The 25,251-nt window shown below is 44.2% G+C and overlaps 1 protein-coding gene across 4 annotated transcripts in view; it reads left to right on the forward strand.

Annotated features, from left to right (window-relative positions):
* The window catches only part of SH3KBP1 (SH3 domain containing kinase binding protein 1), a 346,074-nt gene that overhangs the window by 226,026 nt on the left and 94,797 nt on the right, over window positions 1–25,251 (forward strand). For all 4 annotated transcript variants that reach the window (XM_060086464.1, XM_060086462.1, XM_060086463.1 and 1 more), the window contains one exon: window positions 12,605–12,680. In XM_060086464.1, coding sequence (XP_059942447.1) covers window positions 12,605–12,680 — 76 coding nt within the window. The remainder of the gene's footprint in view (window positions 1–12,604; window positions 12,681–25,251) is intronic.

Genomic DNA, 25,251 nt, shown 5'->3' on the forward strand with positions numbered 1-25,251 from the left:
TCTGGAACAGTCTTCCGGCCACTCACTGTTGGGCGCCACCTTAACCGAAGCTTTATTGACCTGAAAGTTCTATGGGTTGTCGGCTCTGGGCCTTGTCGTTTCTCCTCTTTTCTTTGTTTGGTCTGCCTTGCCTCCTGAGCAGCGACTATATGGCGATGGCTGTTGCTTTTGTTCCTTGATCTTTTTTCAGGATGATCACTTTCCTCTGAGCCCGTCTCTGCTGTGCGACTGTCTTGTAAAAGTTGCTTCATGCTCTCCAGTCCCCAAGCAAAGGACTGACAGTTAACCTGCTGTTTTTAAAAGATGTTGTAATTGAAGCAGTCATTCTTTGTAACTAGATTCATAAAGAGGCATTATGATGATTGTTTTTATTCGGTAAAATTCAATAACAGTAGTAATGGTTAGGCACTTTGTATACATTTTTTCCATTTAATCTTCCTAGCAAAATCTATGAGGTACCTATTATCTCCATTTCAGGCAAGGAAACTGAGGTCTAGAGAGGTTAAGTAACTTGCCCAGGATCACATAGCTGGTAAGTCTGATCTTAGAGGGGAATTCCTACTCAATACTAATTCCCTCTTACCACCAGATGCTGTCGTGAAAGAGGAAACAGGTTGATTTGTTCCATTGTTATATCACTCGTGCCTAGAAAATGCATTGCACACAGTACGTTCCCCATAAATCTAAATGTTTTGGTTGAATGTTGAATTTATTGTTGACTGCAGTAAATTATGAATATTTAGTACCTCTAGTGTGCAAGGCACATCAAAGAATACAGAGATTACCAAGACACTGCCCTTGCCCTCCTGCAGCATTTAAGGTCCCCGTCAGTGAAACAGACACATACGTAAGTAGCCATAATCACAAGGCAGAGGGTGGTGAGTGCTGTTCTCGAGATTCAAAGCAAGTTCGGAGCGGGGGGAGGTGAGAGAGAATTCCAGCAGTTGGCATCTAGGATATTTTTATGGAAGGCACACAATTTGGGTTCACCCCTCATTGTTAAATGTCTTAGTAACTAGTCATTGAAGCACCCTGAGTTCAATTTGATCTCTTTTTGAGAATCTCCATTCTTGGAGCACCTTGGGGTCGTCTTTCTAAGTATTCCACTGGACGTCTAGAAGATGTAAGTAATGTGTACCTGACCTCTGAGTGTACTTTGGAAGTCCCTGTTTTGCATAAGTACGTGATGTGAGCTTGTTCTTTCTAATAAAAATAAAATATAAAGATAATATCATTGAGTCTTTAACCTTTGATGCTGTTTTCTCTTCCGTTCTTCTGTAAAACTGGGAAGTCCAGATGATTCAAAAAAGGAATAAGTGTTATTCTTTGGGAGTCTGTGGAACAGTTGATGAAAGTAAAGAATGAGTCATACAGGATTAAAGTCAGAGCTATTTAGCATTAGCCAGATTTAGAGATTGTCTTTATGGACTCAGTAGGTTATCTTTCCTAGAAGTGTAAGGAGTGTTTCCCGTAAGACTGAGGTGAGTTTCTGGACAAAGATGGGTTTGTTCTCTAACTCACCTCATTATGTGCTTTCTGCACCCCCTGATTATTTTGTGGTTGAATATGAAATAGCAGGATATCAGAGCCTCGTGAACAGTTTTTTGCCATTTTAGTCAATATTCCTACATAAAGAGAGGCTTGTAGGGAAAGAGGAGTATACCCTAAGCCTTCTTAAAAGTTGTGGTAAGATATACATAACATAAAAATTACCATTTTAACCATTGTTCAGTGTACAATTCAGTGACATTAAATATGCTCATGTTGTTACGCAACCATTACCACCATCTGTCTCTAGAACCCCTCTCATCTTGTAAAACTGGAACTCTGTACCCAACAACTTCCCATTCCTCCTGCCCCAGCCCCCGACAGTCACTATTCTACTTTGTGTCTCTGTGATTTCTACTACTCTGGGTGTCTCATATGGGAGGAATCATATAGTATTGCCCTTTTGTGACTGGCTTATTTCACTTAGTGTAATGTCGTCAGGGTTCATCCATGCTATATACCATGTGTCCGAATTTCCTTCTTTTTTAAGGCTGGATAATATTCCATTGTATGGGGCTTCCCTGGTGGCGCAGTGGTTGAGAGTCCGCCTGCCGATGCAGGGGACATGGGTTCGTGCCCTGGTCTGGGAAGATCCCACATGCCGCGGAGCGGCTGGGCCGGTGAGCCATGGCCGCTGAGCTTGTGCGTCCGGAGCCTGTGCTCCGCAACGGGGGAGGCCACAACAGTGAGAGGCCCGCGTACCACAATGAATGAATGAATGAATGAATGAATGAATGAATGAATGAATGAATGATAATAATAATAATAATAATAATAATAATAATAATAAATGCCTGATCCATATATGGTAGTAAAGAAACTGGCTATCAGAGCTAGAATTCCCTTTAAAAAGAAAAATATTCCATTGTATGCCCTAGCCTTTTAAGTAGCAATTTTACTTGAAAACCAAGCAACAAAGCATTGCTCCAAGTATTACCTCTTTTCTGTTTGAAACTGTTTCATTTCCTTTCCTTACTCTGAAGGAGAGAAAAGCTTCTCTGGAAATTTCTTTTGGGGAAAAGAAATTTCCCATTTTTGTCTCTAGCTTAAGACATTTTTGGAGACATATTTGACTAAACTGTTTACTTGAAATTTGTCAGATTAGAAAGATGCTTTTTCGTATATGTCCAGAGCTTCTTATGTGCCTCTGTTTTAAAAAAAATGTTTTTGTTTTCAAATGGTAGATTGATTGGTGTTTTAACAGTAAGCTAACTGTTCAAAACTATCACAGGCCTACTATTTTTTCACTAATGTCACCACACCAGCATCAGCGACCTCAGAAACACATCCACTGTGATTCTTCTCATTAGCATAGATTTTCCATAATGCTTCCCTGAGCCTGTTTAGCTCTTTTGCCTGTCTGGTCAGGGTCTAAACTTAATGTTCTTTGTACACCATTGGCACTCAATACCTCTGTAGAATACATATATGTTGACTCAAGAACATAACAGAGTTTGAATATTTTTCCATCTATATTCACACCAATTCACAGTCACTGATTTATCCCTGTCGTGATTGTGGAATATGGACAGGTTGGCAGTCTACGTGTTTCTCCAGCCTCTCTTCCGCATCTTTAGTTTCACTGCCTCAGTTGGATCATTGCATCAACCTCCTAATTAATTATCTCCTTGATTTTCACATGCCCTTTCCTTTCTTCTTTATTCCTCCCAATGCCACCAGATCATTGGTCTTAAAGTCACAAATGTGATCATGCCACACCTCTGCTAACTACCAGTTGCCTTTAAGATAAAGCGCAAACGGTAACATTGGCTTCCATTTACCTTGCTGGCCTCCTAGCCCAAGCAGCTCTTCCTCCTTTCACCCCACCTACAGGATCCCCCCTTCCATTGGCCCCGTTCTGTGCTGCGAAGCCCCCATTCCCTGCTTACATTCTCACCTTCGCTCCTGCTTTTCTTTAGTTCAAATACTCTCTCTACCATTTCCTACCTGGCAAATTCCTACTAATTCTTCAGAATTTAACTCAAGCTGCATCATTGCTGTGAGGCTTATTTCCCCACGCAGACTTGTTAATGGCTCCTTTTTTCTTTCCTATGCACACTTTTATTGTAGTGTTTATCCCTTGGACTGTGATGCTTTGTTAATTAATCTGTCTCCACTGCTAAATTTTGAACTCATTTGAGATCCAGGACTCCACCCATCTCATCTTTGTATATGCAGCTTCCAGCATAGATCATGGCTCATGGTAGTTCTAGAAAAGAATGCTGAATAAATGAATGAGTGAGTGAGTGAAAGAAAGGAAGGAAGGAAGGAAGGAAGGAGGGAAGGGAAGAAGGGAGGGAGGGAGGGACAGAGGAAGAGTGGTTGAGGCAAGCCTTCACTTTAAGTGCAGAAAGGAAAACTGAATAAACGTGGCTTTGCCCTCAAGTATCTCATACACAGAAAAATGTCATGATCAAATGTGGGCTGCATGTCAGTAGAAAACATTTAGCTAGCTGGACTTTGGTTGCACCTTAAAGGTGAGATGGGATTCAAATACACTGCAGGAGAAGGTGCCATCCCAGGTAAGGGGAATAGCCTGGACTGTGTTGGGATTGAGTAAGTCAAAATATTGTAGAGCTGGAAAGGATCTTTGTATGTTAATTGAATTCATACAACTACTTTATTAGAAAATTAGGACTTGGTCCGTGTATGTACAGCCAGTTTCATGTTAAAGCACTGGATGAACAGAACTCAAACTGGCCCCATGATATTCCCTGCACCCATACCATCCTTCTCTCTTCCTTACCCATACTCTTAAATTCTCCAAATGCATCTAAAAGGAAAGCATTATTAATCAAAAGATAAAACTAATCCTCTGGTAGAAGAAAGGCTTGAGATTTCCTTTTATCTGTCGTGACAGCAGAAAGTCGTCTTTTGAAAGCGTACTGGCGAACTGTGTTTTGCCGAAGTAGTATATGAAATGGAAATTTACTCTGGCTTGTTTATCCTCTGTGAATAAGATGATCCGACAACAAAATAGCATGCAGGCTCCTCTCTTGGGAACAGTGGGGGGAAAATAGAAACAGCATTTTCATATACTGTCAGATGTTTGGAGAGCTGCCTCCTATGATTTTAATGTTGTCTGAATGTACATCCTCCACCTCATTGAGCACTTCAGTAGGTTTTGACTCCTCCTTCAGCCCTGCATTTCCCCAGCACAAGTGGAAGCCCCCGCTACACCTTCAAAAAGTTATTTTGCTTTGACAAAGAGAAAATCCTATTCCTCCTGTGAATGCATGCGTTGGATGGTTCTTTCCAGCTTTTTAGGACATGGTCTCCTGAGGTATTCAAAAAGCAAACAAATGAACCAAATGATCAGATCCTGGCAGAAGTTAAAGTGCGTGGTAAATTCTAGAAATTAGCTTAAGTTCTTAGGTACATCTTTCTACTGAGGCACATGTGTCAGAGAGAGAGAGTGTCATGTGTGTTTAATACAAATATAAAACAGACTTCATATATACATGTTCATTAAAATGATAGATACTAAAGTATCTATTGGACAGATAGAGAAAACCCTAGAAGATCTAATGGAAGGATCTAAGATGGAAATAGGTGTCTTATAGTCAAAGTTGGCTATTCATCTTAAGAGCACAAGAGAAAGATGCCAGCCATTGAGAGGTCGGCCAAGTTGCAGCAATCGGAAGTAAACCCTCGAATGTCTTCAGGGCTTTGGGAGTTACATGAATAGCCATTGAGAAGCAGGATATATTCTGAGTGTTGTGAAATAGATATGGTAAGGGGTGATGGTGGAGGGTGATTAAAAGTTGAGTCTACAGGAGAGCTAATGAAGTGGCTTGAATTGGAGAATAGGATCCTCGTCTAGAAAACTGTGGAAATAGTTCCTGTGTTAGTAACAAAGTCCACAGGCTGGGGTCAAAGAGGAAGGGATGAAACTGAAAGCAGGGACTGGCTGGTGGGTTTGATATGGGAAGGTGCAGTAAGAGGGTAGTCAAGGGTGGGTTCCACATTGTGAGTCTAGGAGCCAGAGAGGACGAGCCAAGAGAATTTACGAAGCGGAAATGGTGACCTTCACCCACCTCTTCTGTAGACTGCTTGTTCTCGTGATGTGTCAATAGGTGTCATAAGAAGTAGGATTTCTGTGTGCGGATAAGTTTAGAAAACACTGAGAAAATGTTAAGGATAAAATTAATCTGTAACTGCAGGACTTCTCAGAGCCTTTAATATGCTATTATGCAAGGATTAGACCAAGCATCCTGTGTTTCCCAAATTTACCAGATTGTGGCATTAGGTGTTTTGGTATTTAGTTGGTTGGTTGGTGGAACATCTTGGGAGTCTGTGTGTGTGTGTGTGTGTATGTGTACACACATACCTGGATGATAATGAACCCTCCAAGTGAGGGTCCTTTGATCATAATAGGAACCTGAGAAAATGTGAGGGAGCAGGCTACAAAGAGTATTTGGACATCATAGGCAGACAGAGGTCCACCAGAAACATGACTGAGATTGGATTCTTCTTCATGGCAACCAATAATTAATCGGAGGTCGGGGTCATGTGCATGAGAACAGGGGAGTAAGGCAGGGGCCATAGAGGAAGACATCCTGGACAATGTGCTGTCACCAGAGATCAGGCTGGAAGAGCTGATACATGACAGTGACAAACAGTGGGGCTCCAAGAGGAGTCTGGTTTGTCAAGGAGGACAGCTCCCTTCATTTACCTGTTGTGTTGTGGTAGGATGCTCATGGTAGGGCAAAGGGTCAGGGGATGGTGCCCCCACATTCCTGGCTCCACTCAACAAACACTTCCTAACCCTTCACTTTGTGGAGATAAGAGAATAATTAACATCTAGGTCCTGCCCTCAAGGAGTGCACTGTTTCTGAAGAGAAAGGAGGAGAAAAGCCGTTAAACTTCTAAGTGGAATACAGCTAACAAATACTTCTAAAGCAGCTGTGAATCTGGCAAGGTCTTTAACTCTGGTTGGGCAAGGAGGTTTAATGTAACTTGAATTATCACTAACATTTTAAGACAACCAGGGAAATAAACACTATATGAATAACTGTAAGTCTTAAGCCCAACTTCATAATCAGAAGACAACTTTTTACATTTTATCTTTTCTTATAGCCAAGTTTAAAGGAGACTTACTTATATGAAGCATGCCCCTTTGGAGATGTCAGGATTAACACAGTGGTATGTGAGGTATTGCAGAGGTAACCTCTGTCGGTAGAATGGAGCTACAAATATATTTTTTCTTTCACTGGACCATGCATTTGATTTTTAGAATTTGGAGTTGTATTTTACTCTGGCATATCTTCTGTCAATAGCAAGTCGTTTAAGCTGGGCCAACCAAAGGCGGGTGAATTGACAATTGCTAATGTAAATTTCCCAGCGAGTAGAAAAGCCTTCCATTACAAGTGCGCAGGCACTCCATTGTATGGACACTGTTTTGTACTAGTTCTCTTCTGGCTCAGACAGGAGCTGGCTTAGATAAGGGGCTTCTGCCCTGCTCGTACCGCTCCCTGCTGAGCACCAAGCAGACTTTTCCTAATACCATCAGTCCTAGATGTTCATGAAAGGAGCGTGTAAGAATAAATATAAAAAGTTGGCAGTGAGTTTTAATAGCAGTTTGTATAGCTCTCTTATTTGTGGTGGAAAAGGAAAGCTGAAAGGTTGTGGATATGGTCATGTACAGTTACTGTCTTGTTTCTCTTCTCATCGCCCTCTCCCGTAGCCTGTATCTCTCTGTTTCCTGTATATTGACCGGGATTTGGGATAACCATGCTGAGTGCCTGGGCACCCCTCAGAACACCACTCTGGAGAGCCCAGCAAATTGCTGTTTCAGTGTGTGCAGTGATGTTCAGCATCCTCTTGCCTTTCCATCTGCTTCGCTGTCTCACTTCGAACGGGTATTTAACAAATCTGTACTGAACAGAAAGGGAAGGTACTGTCAGATACTAATGTAGTCAAAGTCGTGCCTTCAAAGAGCCATCCTTTATCTTGTATTTTACCAGCTTTTTGAAAGTCATGTCTTGTGTTTGGCTTTGTGTAAGCACTTGAGTGATGTCTCCGTATGGCTTCTCAGAAGATCACCCTCTTCTAGAATAGGCGTCAGAAAGCCTGGTCTACCAACAGGGGGGCTTCACCAACTGTTAGGATGCAAGGAGCTCTCTCACTCCTCCCCCTACCCAGCGAAGCTGGTTGCCTTTGTGATTTCAGAGTTTTCTGTAGTATTTTTGGAGAAGAGACTTTCAGAGATAGGACGTAAACTTTCTTCTCCTTAGCATTGTCCTATAACTGGAAACTTTTTTACACTCAAAGGAGCTTGCATCTGAATTAGAATAAAGTCAGAGGAGTGATTTTGCACTTGGTTTGAGCAGGATCCTGGTCTCACACTCCAACAGTTGCGAAGAGAAACAGATATATGAGTCATTAGGGAACTAGATTCCACTGGAGTCCAATCCAGTGATTGTCTTTCCTACAAGCATTAGTTTCTTCATTTTGGCACAGAAAAGAAAAAAAAATACTAGCTCTACTAACTGAAATCACATGTGGGTTATCTGTCCTGAGGCTGTGTTATCAGATCTCACAGAGCTAGGAGTATATATGATGCCCCTACTGTCCACAAAACCCCCCAAAACTTGACTTAGTACTTTTGTCAAGAGAACTAACAGCAGAGGGACTTCTGGTATTACATATTCAAAGGGAAGAATTTCTTGAATTATTAATTTTTAAAAATCAGGTTTTAAATGGAGATTAGGGTGTGACAGGAGAGACAAAAGTTGACACCAACTTGGTGATTACTGTGTGTTGAAGTGGGTTGATAGTCATAGTCTGTAGAGCTTTCAGCTCCATAGATTTCATACGTACATTTCATCCATTTCAGCTCCATATGTGCATCCACTCCCAGATCAAGCAGCAGCCTCTGAGTTGGGGGCAGTCAGAGCAGAGTATTGTGGATGTGGGTCCTAGGACGTCTTCAGCCACAGCATGGAGCAGAATAGGACATGTTGGGTTGAGCTACGGAGCAGAGCCCAAGAGTCCCTTCATCGAAGGCATGCGGTAAAATGGGCCTGTTTGCAGATCCCTTAGGAGGTGAAAGAGCTGCGTCCTGAGAGCATCAGCACAGCCCCTAAGTGTGTGGCCCATGCTTGTCCTGGATAACACCTTCTTTGTGACACCTAGGAAGGCAGGAACTCTGAGCTCTGCCAAGGAAGCCACAAGTGGACATCCCGAATGCTCTCCCGTAGCCTCTGCAAGCCTAGCATCCTTCTTTACTGCCTGCAAGGTGGATGAGAGATGCATGGATGTGATTCCCCAATTGGTCCGTCCATGTAGGCCTGCACTGTGGCTGACCTTCAGCTACGTAGGACCTGTGTGCGTACTGGAACTTGGCATTGCTCTCGTGATGCATGCCCTTTAAAAGCTGGGGTTTCGGTTCACATTTAGCCCAATGGACCAAACATGTTTTCAGAGGTAGGGGAAGCTGGAAGCCTGGTAAGAACGCAGTAATTCACTACCTTTGTCTTTGTTCTTATATTTAGAGGAAGGGCAAGGGATAGAGCTTCTCAAATGGGGTGTTTGGAAAGGGGTGGGGCGTTCGGGGTGGATGCAGTGAGGAAGGGGCACTACAGGCTATTAGTGGGCAGAAGCAAGTGTTGCTAGCTGTCCTTTAGTGTGTGAGAGTCTTCTCCAGTGAAGAAATGTCCCGCCCCAAATGCCAGTAAAGGGAAGCGCCACAGAGGAGCCTCAGGGCTTGGCTGTCCCTGAAGGTCGACACCGTCATGGGGATCTGCCCCCCCAGCCTTCACGGTAGGCTGAGCCCAGAGAGGCTAGGTACAGTCTTCCATTTTTGGTTCAAAGCGGTCTTACCATCCTTTCCTCCATCTGTCCATCCATCCATGCACGCATTCATCCTTCCAGTACTCCTCCAGTGAAGGGTCTCGTGGCCACCTCTGCCCCCCTCCTTCTCCCTCAGTGATACTGTCACATTGTCTGCTCTACTAAACTTCATTGCCTCTCTGAACCGACTCATTCAGTAGCAATGACAAGTTCTTATGCCAGTGAGAATAGAGAAGGGGGAAGGCATTTAGTGGAAGCAGGTAGAGAAGAGAGGAGGAAGAGTGAAAAAGATGTTTTATAATTTGTCTAGGCATGAGAATAGGCGCCCGAGTTGTTAATCTCAGAGAAGGGATTTGGTTAATGCTAATGGAATCCCTCCTACATCTAGGTTGGTGGTTCTCAAACTTGAACGTACACCAGGATCCCCTGGAGGGTGTGTTCAGACAGAAGCCACTGGGCACCATCCCCAGAGTTTCCGATTGAGACAGGCTGGGGCGGGGCCTGGGAATTTGACTTCCTAGCAAAGTTCCCAGGTGAGGCTAGTGCCGCAGGTCTGGGAACCATACTTCTCTAGGTCTGGGTCCTAGAGAAGAGAGAGACACCTGAACAACTCTCATCTCTGGGACGCCTGGAAGACCAGGCTGAGAAGGGAGGAACTGGCCTTACTCTAGACCTTCCTCAAGGCCCATGAGGAAGAAGAAAGGAGTTAAGGGGCCTCCCTGGTGGCGCAGTGGTTGAGAGTCCGCCTGCCGATGCAGGGGATACGGGTTCGTGCCCCGGTCTGGGAGGATCCCATATGCCGCGGAGCGGCTGGGCCCGTGAGCCATGGCCGCTGGGCCTGCGCATCCGGAGCCTGTGCTCCGCAACGGGAGAGGCCACAACAGTGAGAGGCCCGCATACCGCAAAAAAAAAAAAAAAAAAAAAAAAAAGAAAGGAGTTAAGGTCTAGCATCCCCAGAAGATGAGTGCAATATCAGCTTCCCCCCCGCCCCGATGCTGGGATCCATGCAGAGACCAGTGTACTGTATTTTCTGAAATAGCAAGAAAAAAATAATAGAATAAGCTTTTCTTTCTTATGTCTTTCTGCTCAGAAGTAAGTATATTTAGCTGGTGGCCTTTCTTGATGTCTGTTAGCTTGGACGCACTGGTAAACCAGGACATCAGAGATGGAGGGCAACACTTCCTTTTGTTACCAAGTAAGGGGGTGTCGTAACAATACACAACCTGTGAAAGTTTCTCTAAAGGAAGGCATCTGGCTTAAGGCCCAAACCATTGGATGTTTGATTTTTTTTTTCAGGAATGGAAGCAAAGTCAGGATTGGACACAGTTCTTACTGCTGTATTTTCCTGATTTCCTCTCTCAACTGTCAGCAGTAACTAAAGGATTAATCGTTTTTGTTTTCTTCTTCCTAATGTGTTAACAGCAGCGATGCTTTATTCTGGTCCACAAAACGGAAAAACAGAGAGTGAGGGAGATGCTGTTGGAAGTGTGAGCAGGAATGCGAATGACACTGAGTACATCTGTTTTTACTGTCAATTCCTGATTTTTCAAGATGATTCTAAGAACAGTTTTTCATCAAATGTGACCTTATGGCCAAATAACAACAAGCTTTTTTCCTCCTTGATGATTCCTCGGAATCACACAGGGTAATTAGCTTGAGTATTTAGTGGCGGTTGAGGAGCAGCATAGTATTTTGGGTTTCATTTTTTATCCAATATAGAAAGCCCTGCAGCACTAAATAAAAATGTCACCGTGTAAAATGTAAAGGCTTTCTGTCACAAATGTTTTTAAAAATTCCCTAAGGGCTGAGGATTAGATTTATCTTACACTCTTTCTGTGATTTATTCATATTTAATGTTAGTTTCAACATTTGAAGCATGAAGAACTTTTTCAAATTAAAAACTGTGGTGAATCAGTCGTACTTGAAGAAAAATTCTACCGTGCCAGTATGTCAATTATGCAGTTCATTCCCCTTCATGTGTTCAAGGAGCAGATATGTTTGGTTTTCCCAGTGGCCGAAATTCTCACTGGGGAAACTCCTCATTGTTGGGGAGATTCATGCAGCTGCTTGGTTCTGAGAGCTGTTTCCCTGGTATCAGTCAACGTTTTCCTCGGGCGTTAATCACCATGACACAAACGTGATGGCCAAGGACAGGAGTGGGGACAGACCTCACCTTTGGAACCATCATTTTGCTGCTCGTCTCGTTTTTCATTTTTGTTGCTTTGAGCCGCTGAGTTGCCTGTGTTTGGGGGAATATCTTTAGTTAGAGACAATATCCAGTCTTTTCTGTGGATGGTTCATAAATAATGGATGATAATAGAATTAGTTATGAATGAAAGGAAGAAAATGAACTCAAAACAGACTCTTTTTTTTTTTAACTACTAAATAGATGCCTCGGGTCTGCAGCATTGGCGTTTTTCAAAGCCCTGGAGGGTTAAAAGGCTGGTGGGAAGGAAGGGAGCTGCCGGCCCTGCTTGTTCCATCTTTGGAGCAAGTTGGCTTTTAGATGGCTAGAAGGAGACACGACAAGGCACAGTTGCCCTGGACACTCGGACTTCTGCCTGTCCTTCCACCTGCCCATCATCGGCCTGGCCTTCTGGCCTTCTATCCTTCCATCCCGTCCTTCTTTCTGTCTTTTTGTGCCTTCCCTCTTCCTGCCCTTCCTTCCAAGCTGCAGACACTTTGAACACCTCCTCTGGGCTATAGATTGAGTCAGCTTCTCATAAACTGAGGGGAAATGTCCCTGTTTTCTCTTCTGAAAGTAATCAACCTTCTAATAAGAACCAAGGAAGAGGGCTTTCCTGGTGGCGCAGTGGTTGAGAGTCCGCCTGCCGATGCAGGGGACACGGGTTTGTGCCCCGGTCCGGGAAGGTCCCACATGCCGCGGAGCGGCTGGGCCCGTGAGCCATGGCCGCTGAGCCTGCGCGTCCGGAGCCTGTGCTCCGCAACGGGAGAGGCCACAACAGTGAGAGGCCTGCGTACCGCAAAAAAAAAATAAAGAACCAAGGAAGAATGGGAGTAAGAGATACGGAGTGCCTACAAGGATAAAGACTTTTTAACTTGGTTTTCCTACCTATCTGTCACTGAGGTCCAGGCCTAATGGAAGAATGGCAGCCAATACACAGAGCAATACCAGAACTTAAGTATGAGGTTTTTAGGACCAGTTGGGAGCATTTCGTCATCATGATCTTGATCTTTTTTATTCCTTTGCTTGATGGAGAGAATCATCTTGATGAGTAAAGATCATCTTTTTTCCCCTCAGACTATTGGCAAGAAGTTACCTCCGACTGCAGCAACTCCAGACTCGTCAAAAACAGAAATGGACAGCAGGACAAAGGGTGAGTTTCCTTGTATATCTGTTTTATGTTTGAAAGCAGTGAAGGGTTTTATAATCATTGAAACGCTTTTGAAAAATCCTTACGTAATCTTAATGGCTTTTTTAAAGCACATGGGGAAAAATGCACACAAATATGTTTCATTAGGCTCTACCAGTAGGACGGGCACAAGTTCCTCGATGGAACAAGATGCTTTTTTTAAAAAAAATAAATTTATTTATTTGTTTGTTTATTTATGGCTGCGTTGCTGCGCGTGGGCTTTCTTTAGTTGCAGCGAGCGGGGGCTACTCTTCATTGCGGTGCACGGGCTTCTCGTTGCAGTGGCTTCTCTTGTTGCGGAGCACAGGCTCTACGTGCACAGGCTTCAGTAGTTGTGGCTCACGGGCTCTAGAGCGCAGGCTCAGTAGTTGTGGCACATGGGCTTCGTTGCTCCATGGCATGTGGGATCTTCCTGGTCCAGGGCTCGAACCCGTGTCTCCTGCATTGGCAGGCGGGTTCTTAACCACTGCGCCACCAAGGAAGTCCAAGATGCTTTCTTGCCATTTGTTTCTCACCCACGTGCAGAGCCAGGGCTTATCCATGTATACCCAGAGCAGTTTGCATAGTTCACGAGGCAGGAAGATTCTAGACGATGGCAACTCAAGCAGTTTAGGGATTCATAGGCCTTCAAATCAGAGAGGCTTTATCTTTTAGCCTAACCACTCAACAGACACTCCCAAATCTTGACTTTCCTGCCACTCTCCTCAGCACATCTCTACTTGAATTCCTGTAGTTACAAATGTCTTTCTTCTGTTGAGCTGGATATGCTCTTCCTGTAATTTTTACCCATGGGTTCTAGTCTCTGGGTCTATATTGATATTAGCCCATTTTTCTCCTAACAGTCCTTTAAGTATTTGAGGACAGTTGTCTCCCCCAAAGCTTCCCACAGGTCAGTATTCCCCATTCTAGAGTAGCCAGATAATACAGAATGCCCAGTTACATTTGAATTTCAGATAAACAATGAATAATTTTTTTTGTTTTTAGTATGTCCTATGCAATATTGGCTGTTTATCTGACATTCAGATGTAACTGGGCATCCTGTGTTTGTATTTGCTAAATCTGGCAACTCTCCAATTCCTTTAGTCATTCTTCCAATAACTGGAGCGTTCTGAACGTGCTCTAGTCAGAAATAAGTGCTTCAGTTCCTTCTAGGGATCTTAACTTTTTTTTTCCAGCTTCAGATTTCCTTATGAGGATAATGTGGACAGACTACTAATCTAGTTTGGAAAGCCAAAGGTTGAGAGAAGATATTTCATACATATATAATTAGGACTAATATAAGAGCAAGCATAGATTTATTCTTTTTGTTGCAGAAAAATATACCAGGAACTCCTTTTGCAGTGCAAAACAGGTAGTTTTGAGAGCAAATAAGGGATACTGCCTTAGGCATTAAAAAATGAATTTATTGGACTTGCCAAGCCCAAAATGGTGGTTTAGATAAATCCGTTCATGGATGTTATAGATGCAGCCGCTAGAGCTCTGTCTTAATGTGTAAGGTTCAGATGAGGTTTGCATGCCTTCAGTCTGTTAATGGTACAATTAGACTGTGGCTAATAGGCGGAAAGCACACTAGTTTAAGGCTCTGATCCAGCAGTTCTCAAACTCGAGTGTGTCCCAGAATCACCTGGAGAGCTGGGCCTCACCTCCAGAATTTCTGAGTCAGCAGGTCTGGGGTGGGGCCTGAAATTTTGCTTTGCTAACAAATTCCCAGGTGCTGCTGGTACTCCTGGTCAAGGGCCCACCCTTCAGGAAGGGTTCTGAGCCTCTAGATGTTCCCAAAGCCAAACTGGCCCCGCAGTTATTCACGCGGGTTGTAGGTTTTGCATGCTTAAACCTACCTTTAGACAGTAAAACCTTCAAGATTGTTGAAGCGGCCTGAAATTTTTTTTTCAAGAATTCACAGTTAAACCACTTCTGATAACATTCCCTCTCGTTGGACAGTAGCCTATCCTTCCTTCCATTCAACTACTCATTCTGTAGTTCTGGCTGTTGACAGGTTTATAAATGATCCAGGTTATTAGGCAAGTTTGCTGGGAATGGGTGGAGTGGGGGATGGGCAGGAGAAGGGAAAGACGCATCAAACCTCCGAGGTAATTGGAATGGAGTCCCTGGGACAGGCTGTCCTCGTGACATGTGACAACCAGTGGCCTTCACCAACCTCACTCTTGTTTGTGGAAATAATAACCTGAGAAACAGAGAAAATTTTTTAATGGAAAAGAGTTTCAAGAGAAGTGAAAGAGAAATTCCCTATAGATTGTTCCTCTCTTTTCAGAGTAAATAGTACCATGGGTGACCGGTGAGTTGCTTTTGGGGGAGACTAAGCAGGGGGGACCTGAGTGTCCCTTTAAGGTTGTGGCACAAAACAGGACAATCTGCAGGGCATGCTTAAGTGACTAATCAATCCTCAGGCCTCAAGAACTGACCTTAGGATAAGAGCACATCCGTGATATATATTTTTTACCCTCTGTAATGTCTGCAGGCAGGAGACTCAAGTCTTTTTTTTAAATTTTTTTTGTTTTATTTTCGGCTGTGTTGGGTCTTCGCTGCTGCACGAGGGCTCTCTCTAGTTGTGGAGAGTGGGGGCTTCTCTTGTTGCGGAGCATGGGCTCTAAGCACGGGGGCTCCAGTAGTTGTGGCACTTGGGCTCTAAAGCACAGGCTCAGTAGTTGTGGCGCACAGGCCCAGCTGCTCCGCGGCATGTGGGATCCTCCCGGACCAGGGATCGAACCCGTGTCCCCCTCATTGGCAAGCAGACTCCTATCCACTGTGCCACCAGGGAAGCCCTCAAGTCTTTTTTGGCAGGATTAGGTGGTGTGGATGGAAGGTGTTTTAGAGCAGAGCTGGCCAGTAGAGATACTATGTGAACCACATACAAGATTTTACACTTTCTGGTAGCCACATTAAAAACCAGAAAAGAGGGGGCTTCCCTGGTGGCACAGTGGTTGAGAGTCCGCCTGCCGATGCAGAGGATACGGGTTCGTGCCCCGGTCTGGGAAGATCCCACATGCCCCGGAGCGGCTGGGCCTGTGAGCCATGGCCGCTGAGCCTGCGCGTCCGGAGCCTGTGCTCCGCAACGGGAGAGGCCACGACAGTGAGAGGCCCGCGTACCGCAAAAAAAAAAAAAAAAAAAAAAAAAACAGAAAAGAAACAGGTTTTAAAAAAAAAGAAACAGGTGAACTTAATTTAAATATATTTTATTTAACTCAGTATACCCAAAATATTAGCCCTTCAACATGTAACCCGTATAAAATTATTAAATGAGATATTTTCATTCTCTTTTCATATGAGTCTTCACAACCCAGCGTGTATTTTCCACATATGCCACATCTCAACTTGGCCTAGCCACATTTTGAGTGCCCAATAGCTACATGTGCCTAGGGGACCACCATATTGGACAGCATAGTTTGAAAGTAATTCTGAGATCTAAGATGGGCTTCCTGGGCCTGGATTTTAACACAGTTCATCATGCCCAGCTCCCTTGAGCATGTGGGAGGATCCTGAGTCTAGCTGAAGCCTTTTTCACTCCTACAAGTATCTATTAACTACGTCCATCTCTAGATGCATCACAGAGTGGGGATGAGTTGTTAATAAAGAGTGGTTTTACAGGGCTGGGTGGTGTGTTTTGGCTAAGAGTTAGGAAGCACAGATTCTAGGACTAGCTCTCTTATTAGCTAGCTGTGTGACCTTGGGCAAATAATTTTATTTCTCTGGCCTTGTGCTCTACGTGGTCTGCCTTGTCTGTGAAGTCAGAGGGTTGTACTAGAGTGAAGCCCTCAGGTTTCTCCGAGCATCTTCACTCTCTGATTCAATTCCGAAAGCTTTGCAATTCAGAGTGAAAGCTTTCTGCATTCAAAGAATTGAACAGCCGATGGGAGAGGCAAAAGGAAGATGCGAACAACTGAGTTAGGAATATGAGAAGATGTCATTTGGCAGAGATGCCATGGTTATAAATATGTGTGTAAGCGGGTGGTAGGTCGGGAAGAATTATCACTGTCAGTGAAGACTTGAGAGATATTTATTGACAGACGTGTTTTCATGGACCCAGAGTAAGAATTGCTGCAGTTTAATCTCACCCCTCACACACTCTCTGGCTTTCATCGTAAAGAGCAAATTCTGGGGTAATGGTTCTCCCATGATTTCCACGAGGCACCCTAGTTCACTAGAAAGCCCCCTCCATTTGGAACCCTTCGCTGCTTCTGGATTTTGACGCAACACCCAAGTTCAGGTGGAAGGACAGAGAGTGCTGACCCACTTTTAGAAATGACTCGGAGCTTGGGAACAACACAGCCTCCTTCCTTCTGGATGGAAGTCACACCCGTAACGAAACTTGCCCAGCGGTACAGAGGAGAGAAGCCCCTTCCCACATAGCTGTCTCCTTAGTGCGCTCAAATACAGGCTCACGTCACGAGTGAGTTATGATGATTCAAAAAATGTTCATGTGCATTGATATCTTCTGAGGGAAAGTGAAACTCAGCTGATCAGGATTTATTTAAACAACTAACATCATCTCCCCTCCCCCAATGAAGCTTTTATGATATTGAAATTCATCGGAAATGTGGGCTGGGGAGCAGATTGCCATAATTTTCATAACAAGAGGAAGACTGTTTAAATATTCGTAAATGAAGTGCTCTGAGGTATTTCCAGCTCCCCACATCTGGAGTTCCCCTCTTTCTTACTACAGTTGATGCAGATGATTTGTGGCCTCGGTGGGATAGAGAAATAGCCCAGAGAAATGATTATTTAGCATCTTCTTGAACAAACAGTTCAGTCTTAGAGATGCAGAGGACCAGTTGAGCAGGTGGGTTGGGGAAAAAATAGTCCTTGACAGAATTTGTACAAAGGCAGGTCAGGCTTCTGAATAATGATGGCTGGGGGGCAAAGGCTGAACTTACTGTGTTTAACCTCCCCTCACATTACCACCAGACACTTGTACCACCTTTCTGATCACTTTGTCCCTTGACTTGCTTCTTAGGAGTCGTCCCCTGTGATGGTGACACATAGTGCCTTGTGGCTATCATTGGTCCCTCGCGGAGGGGGCTGTGTCTTCTACCTGACATCCCCGCCATCCAGTCCGGGAAAGTGCCGTGGACTCAGTGGGCACTGGCAACAGTAGTGGTTGGGCAGATGGAGAATTAGAAATGGTTTCAATTTACCAGGCTCTCTATCTAACAGAGTCTTGTAAAAGCAGTGTAGTAGCCACGGGTCTCCTTTTCCAAGTTCACAGTCACCGGGAAGAAAAGAACACATTTGTTGACGCTTGAGCTTATTTCGGATTTCTGGAGGGTCGGCAGTGGTTGCTCTGTGGGGCTTGACAGACCTTTGTTCTTTCTAGCCACTGTCCTGGCCCAGTCAGCCCAAGAGCGCCAGAGACAAACTAGGCTAGTCTGACAAAGTCAAGTTTATGGGCTCATTGCAACGAGGAGACTGCCCAGGAGGACCTGTGGAGCATCGCACCAAACAAAAGAAAACTGAGCAGTTACAGATTTGGAGGAGAAATGGAAGTGAGTGAAATGTAAACGAAGCAGCGGTGTTTTGGTAGGCCCCAAGCAAAACAGGGCTGTGTGAGTCGGGCCACATCAGGTCTGTCTGTGAGCTGGACCACCACCAAGTTAAGATAGATGTGCAGGGCTGTGTCCAGAACCCCTTACATGAGGCCCTGCACTTGTGTGGGGATTCAAGGCTTCTTCTCTGTGTCACAGTGACTTGTTTCTTTCAGCCAAGGCTGAAACATTTCATTCTTACTAATACAGTATAAAAAAGCAAAGTTTCTGATAGTCTGTGGTCTTAGAGGACAGACTTTCTCAGAGAGTAAGAAAGCAGTCGTCGCTCAGAGAAGGGGTTGTTAGGACCCTTTCCAGCTGTAGTGGGTGTGCTTGGGAGAAATGCTATTTCCGGTTCATTTTGCAGCTGGCTCTATCTGCGTTTGTATCCGCATTTGCAGATTTTTACTTTCTCAGTCTGAGCTAATTTTTGCTTTGTCACCACATGTTTGAATAGGAGAAAAAAGGGTCAACTCCCTTATGTTGGGATTTTTCTCAGCCTTACCTGGGAACTCTTTTAATCTATTTTGCCAGGATAGGTGTTTTTTGCTCACTTATCTTCTCCAAAGCTCGCTCACCCTCAGGCCTGGGAATTTGGGCACATCCAATATGAAACATGTTTCCTACCCAGCCCTTTAGCGCCTCCCACACCTGTTATGTACTAAAGCCCCCAGGCTCGGTGTCTCAGGTCCCCGCTGTCCCTAGGATGCACCTTTCATCGAGTGCCCCCAGCACAGACCTTGCTGTCTGGATTCAGAGTGAGGGGTCCTTCTGCGAGGGTGCCCAGCCTACCCATGCTGCAGATGACCTGGATTTCAAATACAGCCCGCTTGCAGGAAAAAAGTGAGCTCCCTTTCTGCTATCCTGGTGGATTTCCTTCCTCCCAAAGACTCAGCGCTTCTCCTCATCTGAGCAGGAAAAGGTGCCTTTGAGACGAGCCATGATCTACTCCATACTAGAGAACAGAAAAGCTTCCCTTGCTTGTCAGATTTTGATTTCTTTAAAAAAAGATTGTTTTCAAGTGAGACAATAGAAAGTGGCATAACTCATAGCTGTGAAATAATTTGAAAGTCATATTCCCAGCAACATCCAAGACCAGAGGGGTCACAGTCAGCTTTTTTGTGGAGGAAGGCGTTTTGTGAAGACCAGAGTTGCCAATGTAGTGACGAATGCATTGCGTTTTGTTTCCCTGTCTGAGTTTAGGTAGAGACCAGGCTTTCTCCACATTGGCCCTATTAACACTTGGACCAGATCATTCTTTGTTGGGGTGCTGTCCTGTGTCCATTGTAGGATGTTTAGCAGCTTCCTGGCCTCTACCCACTAGATGTCAATTATACTTATTACTGCCTCCCCCCCAGGTTGTGACAACCATAAATGTCTCCAGGCATTGCCAGTGTCTCCTGGGAAGCCAAGTCACACCAGTTGCAAACCACTGGTATAGACTGTCGTACACCCCAGGAGGGCACTCCTATATCTCTGCTGCCGGGCGCACACTGGACACTTAGTTAATATTTATTGAACAAATGTATTCATCTCACCCCTCCCCACGAGCCCTGGATCCTCAGACTGACGCAGAACTGCATTTCTCACTTAAATCTCTCATGCAGCACAGACAGCCTCGGCACTGCCGCCACGCTGGCCCACCCTCCAGGTCCCCACGGTTGTTTTGCTCCTTCCTGGCATTGACATTTTGCTAATACCCATGGCTAGATCAGTGTGGTCCCCAGACCAGCGGCGTCAGCATCCCCTGGGGACTTGTTAGAGATGCAAATCCCCAGGCCCTGCTCCAGCCCTATGGAATCGGAAACCCTGGGGTTTCTGTTTTTACACGTCCTCCACCTGATGCCAATGCCCATTCAAGTATGAGGACCACTAACCTAGACTCGTGTTTCTTAAGCATCCCTGCTGATGAGAATCACGCGGGGTTGGGGGACGTGGTGCTGGTTTAGCTGCTGGATTCCTGGTCCCACCTCAGAATCCCTAGGGAAGGGATCTGGGAAGGCATAGAAGAAACAGGTGCCCTACATCATTCTTGTCATCGGGAATGGTTGAGAAACACCCCTCCTCCTCCTCCTCCTCTGGTCAAAGTCCTAGAACGTTGTCCAGGCAGGGGCCAGTGCCATTTTGCTCTTCCCAGAAGGGACCCTGAGTCTCTCCTTTGGGAAGTAGTTTCCCCATTTCGGAATCTCTGAGGCTTTAAGGCAGACACATCACTCTCATTCTCTCCTCACTGCTGCCTTGTCCAGAGCTCTGTGTATACATGCCTTATTTCCTTTCCTTGATTATAAGCTCCCTGAGAACCAGATAACTAGTCTTATTTAACTTATTCTCTTTTCCCCAGAACATGATAGATGTCAACACCCTTACTGCAATTCCAAAATACAAAAAGCTCCCGAAAACCAAAACGTTTTATCACTCCTTGGGTGATAAAACTTGTCCTGGACTGATGCACATCTAGGTATAGTCTTTATTTATCCCACTCGGGGTGACGACTCATCCATTTGCTGCAAAATTTTAATGTATTTGATGGTTGGGTGCAGCCTCAGACTCCAGATGGGGATGTTACACATTATATGACATGTGCAATGTATTTCCTTTCTAAAATCTGAAACATTCTGTCCCCAGGGCTCCTGGATAAGGGCTTATGAACCAGTAGTGTCTCTGATAATATTTGTCAGTTTAATGAAAGAATTTTCAGATTTCGATGTTGGTGAAAGTAGACACCACTGAGCTTGATGTGTTTGTCCTAGTGTCCCAAAGGAAAAGAAAATTTTCAATTCCAGGCATGACCTGGTACTTTCCATCCCTGCTGAAAGGTCTGGAAGGCTTCCTACCAGACTCTGTGGCACATGGGGTTTTGATCTTCATGTCCTAAATTGAGCCCAGAGAATTGTTCTAAATTTAATGTTATTTTCTTGCTGTGTGTTTATATGTTCTCTTTGCTGATATGTTTATTCTGTTTCTTCTGCTTTTTTTTTTTTTAAGGGTGATTTTTTTTTTTTTTTTTTTTTTTTTGCTGTACGCGGGCCTCTCACTGCTGTGGCCTCTCCCGTTGCGGAGCACAGGCTCCGGACACACAGGCCCCGCGGCCATGGCTCGCGGGCCCAGCCGCTCCGTCCAGGATCGGGGCACGAACTCGTGTCCCCTGCATCGGCAGGCGGACTCTCAACCACTGCGCCACCAGGGAGGCCCTGCTTTTTTTTTTTAAGGTGAGGGTATTTTCTTAAGTTTGTTTGTTTTTTATATGAATAGATTATAAAGCCAGCTGAAGGGTGTCATTGGATGTGTTCATGTGATTTCAATTCTGTGAACAATCTGTTTTTAATCTCATGTAAATTTCTAGAAATTTAGAGATTGACATAATGGGTTTTTTGTTTTTTTGTGTTTTTTTTGGAGGTGGTGTGAATTATGACTGGACTTCTTGGCGTATCTTAAAATTGGAATGCCAATCATCACTTAGCAAGGGGCTCTTTACTGGGAACTGGGCAAGAGATTCAGGGTTCTTGACTCTTCTGATATTGTACACCACATTTTCTCTGCACCTTTGAATGTGTCTATGTTTTTGTTTTCCTTTTTCTGGTCATTGCTTTTTCATCAGATTCTTAAGGGACTCTAAGACAAAAAAGCTTAAGAACTGACTTAAGGTTTCAGCCTTATGCTAATTTATTAGTATTTTTAAATCTTTCTAAAGAAAAAATAGAGGCAAAATCATCTTAATTACTGGATAAATTGTGCCTTTATTTCTTGATGTGTCTGTGTGTATTCATTCCTATTTGATCTTGGACTAATTAAATCCATCTAATTGATGAATAGATGGAAAATGCCTGCCTCCAAAAATTAACTTCAGTCCTTTCCTCTCTACCTCTGTCTGCTATTCATTTAAAATTTATAATCTTCCCACGTTCAAAAAGGATTTGGAATTATACTCTTCTTTCAAGACATATCAAATGCCTCCTCTTTTGTGATCTCTCTCCTGCATGCAGTCTTGCCTTTCTCTGAAACACCATGACAGTATTCAGTCATAGTGAGTTGATGCTTATTCGTGTACTTGTGTTTTCTTACTGTCGTTCTTCTCCCCTCGCCTTTCTCCAGGCATTAGGTTGTCACTTCCGTGCAAGGGTGGGAGGGTGTGGTTGGACTGACCTGTATATCACAGGCCCAGGAACTGACAATATCTTTTTCATGGTGGTGACTCAATAAATGTTTGAATTAAAGTAGGGAACATCTTCGTTCCGTATACTATAAAGTTAAGATCGTATTTTCAGAGTTCATCAACTTTTTTGCATTTGAATTTTTTTTGAGTATCTTAAAACCATTGTAACATCCAAACCAACATAATGTTCTTCTTTTCCAATACTGCTGAATTAGGGCCCGAATGCCTCAGAAGTAAAAACAAATTCTTATTTTCAAATATATCATAATAACTTAAAATGTGAAGCGAAGCGTTGCCATATTTGGTCAGGAGTGTTCTGAGTTCCGGTGCTCATGACTAGAGCTGTGAACCGTCAGAGCCGGCGAGGACAAAGGTATAGCCCAGTGTGCTCCTTGCCCGCCTCCAGCATTTCACTGGGATGTTTCTGGGGACCTGGGTGGGAGATGGACCAGCCCCACTCTCTAATTTAACCAGACAGCTCTGTTTTTAGTTGTTTTATACTGGAATTCTGGAATAAGTTGAAATTTGCTCAAAGTGTCCTGCTAAAGTTAACCAAACTCTCCTCTTGGCGCTCCTTGGCCGGCCTCACTTTTACACGTGAGAACATGAGGTCCAGAGCTACGGTGTGATTGCCTCAGGTTGTGTGCTTGGGGAAGACCAGGGGGGACCAAACCCAGTCTCGACTCTCCTGACTTCTAGCCCAGAATCTTCTCTTCCTACTTTGCTATCCCACAGATTTTCCTCTACTTTTTAGGTGTTGCTAGAGGATGATCAAGAAACACTGAGCGGGAGGTGTGTCAGGTTCTGGGGATACAAAGAGGGGCGAGGTATGGTATGGGAACCTGCTTTGCAGAGAGAGGTAGTTGATGGTAGCCACTGGCACCTTTATCTCGTCCTTTTATCTAAAATTGGTGCTTTCTAGATAGTTTTGTGTCTAAGGCCTCACATATAAAACAGCAGAGCTACATGGTGGAAGTGTTCTAAAACTGGGTTATGGTGATGGCCACACAACTATATAAATGTATTAAAACTCTTCAAACTGTACAACTAAAATATGTGAATATTATAGTATATAAATCATACATCATTAAAGCTGTTTTTTTAAAAAGACAGAGGGACACCTACCCTCCTTTAGCTTATAGGAAAACTGTGGGCATAAAACAAGATGGCCCCGTGAAACATTTTAAAGGCCTGTTAGTACTTTCTTGTAAATGTTTTCTATGTTGGTTACAAGTCAATTCCATAGTCATTTACGAACCTCCTACTAGGAGGCCAGGTCTTAAGGTAGCAAAAGGGAAGAGTTGGGGGAAAAGGGAATGACAAAGATACCTGGCAAGAAGGTTTGGTGGGAGAGGCAGATTATAGTGAAGTGTTTCAGAGGAGGTTACTGGAAGTGTCCTCTTTCTTCTACTGAGTTCCTTCATGTCAGGGAACCTTCATGTCAGGGCACCTTCATGTCAGGGCTGGCTTTGAGTGATAAATGCCTACCTGACCACAAAGTAATGATAAGCAATAGAGTTATATTAAGTCAGATAACAGGAGATCCAGAGACAGGTGCCCTGAAGTTGGTTAATTCAACAGACATCTCAACAATGTCAGGGCTTAGGGTCACCTCCTCTTTGATTTTTTTGGCTTTCCTTTCATGGGTGAAATGTGGCTGCAACGGCACCAAACTATGTACTATCTTCCAACAAGGATGAAACAGTGTTAAAAGCAAAAAGGCAGGGGCACCTATTTTCCTCATGTATCTTTTTTTATCTGGGAACAAAATCTAACTGCCCCCCCGCCGGCACATTTCCTCTCACATCTCATTGGCTGGAAGTGGACCACATGCTCACCCCTCAACCAATCACCAACAAAGGGGAGAGAAATTAATATTATTTGCCTAAGAAAACCTAAATTTGCCATTTCTCCAAAGAAGACATACAGATGGCCAACAGGCACATGAAAAGATGCTCAATATCACTAATTATTAGAGAAATGCAAATCAAAACTACAATGAGGTATCACCTCACACCAGTCAGAATGGCCATCATAAAAAAGCCTACAAATAACAAATGCTGGAGAGGGTGTGGAGAAAAGCGAACCCTCCTACACTGTTGGTGGGAATGTAAATTGGTGCAGCCACTATGGAGAACGGTATGGGGGTTCCTTAAAACACTAAAAATAGAGTTACCGTATGATCCTGCAATCTCACTCTTGGGCATATATCAGAAGAAAACTCTTTTTTTTTTTTTTTTTTTTTTTTTTTTTTTTTGCGGTATGCGGGCCTCTCACTGTTGTGGCCTCCCCCGTTGCGGAGCACAGGCTCCGGACGCGCAGGCTCCGGACGCGCAGGCCCAGCGGCCATGGCTCACGGGCCCAGCCGCTCCGCGGCACATGGGATCCTCCCAGACTGGGGCACGAACCCGCATCCCCTGCATCGGCAGGCGGACTCCCAACCACTTGCGCCACCAGGGAGGCCCCAGAATAAAACTCTTAATTTGAAAAGATACATGTGCCCCAGTGTTCATAGCAGCACTATTTACAATAGCCAAGGCACGGAAGCAACCTAAATGTCCATCGACAGAGGAATGGATAAAGAAGATGTGGTACATATATATACATATATACAATGGAATATTACTCAGCCATAAAAGGAATGAAATAATGCCATTTGCAGCAACATGGATGGACCTAGAGATTGTCATATTAAGTGAAGTGAGACAAAGACAAATATCATATGATATCACTTATATGTGGGATCTAAAAAAATGGTACAAATGAACTTACTTACAAAACAGAAATAGATTCACAGACATAGAAAACAAACTTATGGTTGTGAAAGGGGATGGTAGGGGTG

The sequence above is a fragment of the Mesoplodon densirostris genome, chromosome X (genome assembly GCF_025265405.1).
Source record: "Mesoplodon densirostris isolate mMesDen1 chromosome X, mMesDen1 primary haplotype, whole genome shotgun sequence".
Lineage (NCBI taxonomy): Eukaryota > Metazoa > Chordata > Mammalia > Artiodactyla > Ziphiidae > Mesoplodon > Mesoplodon densirostris.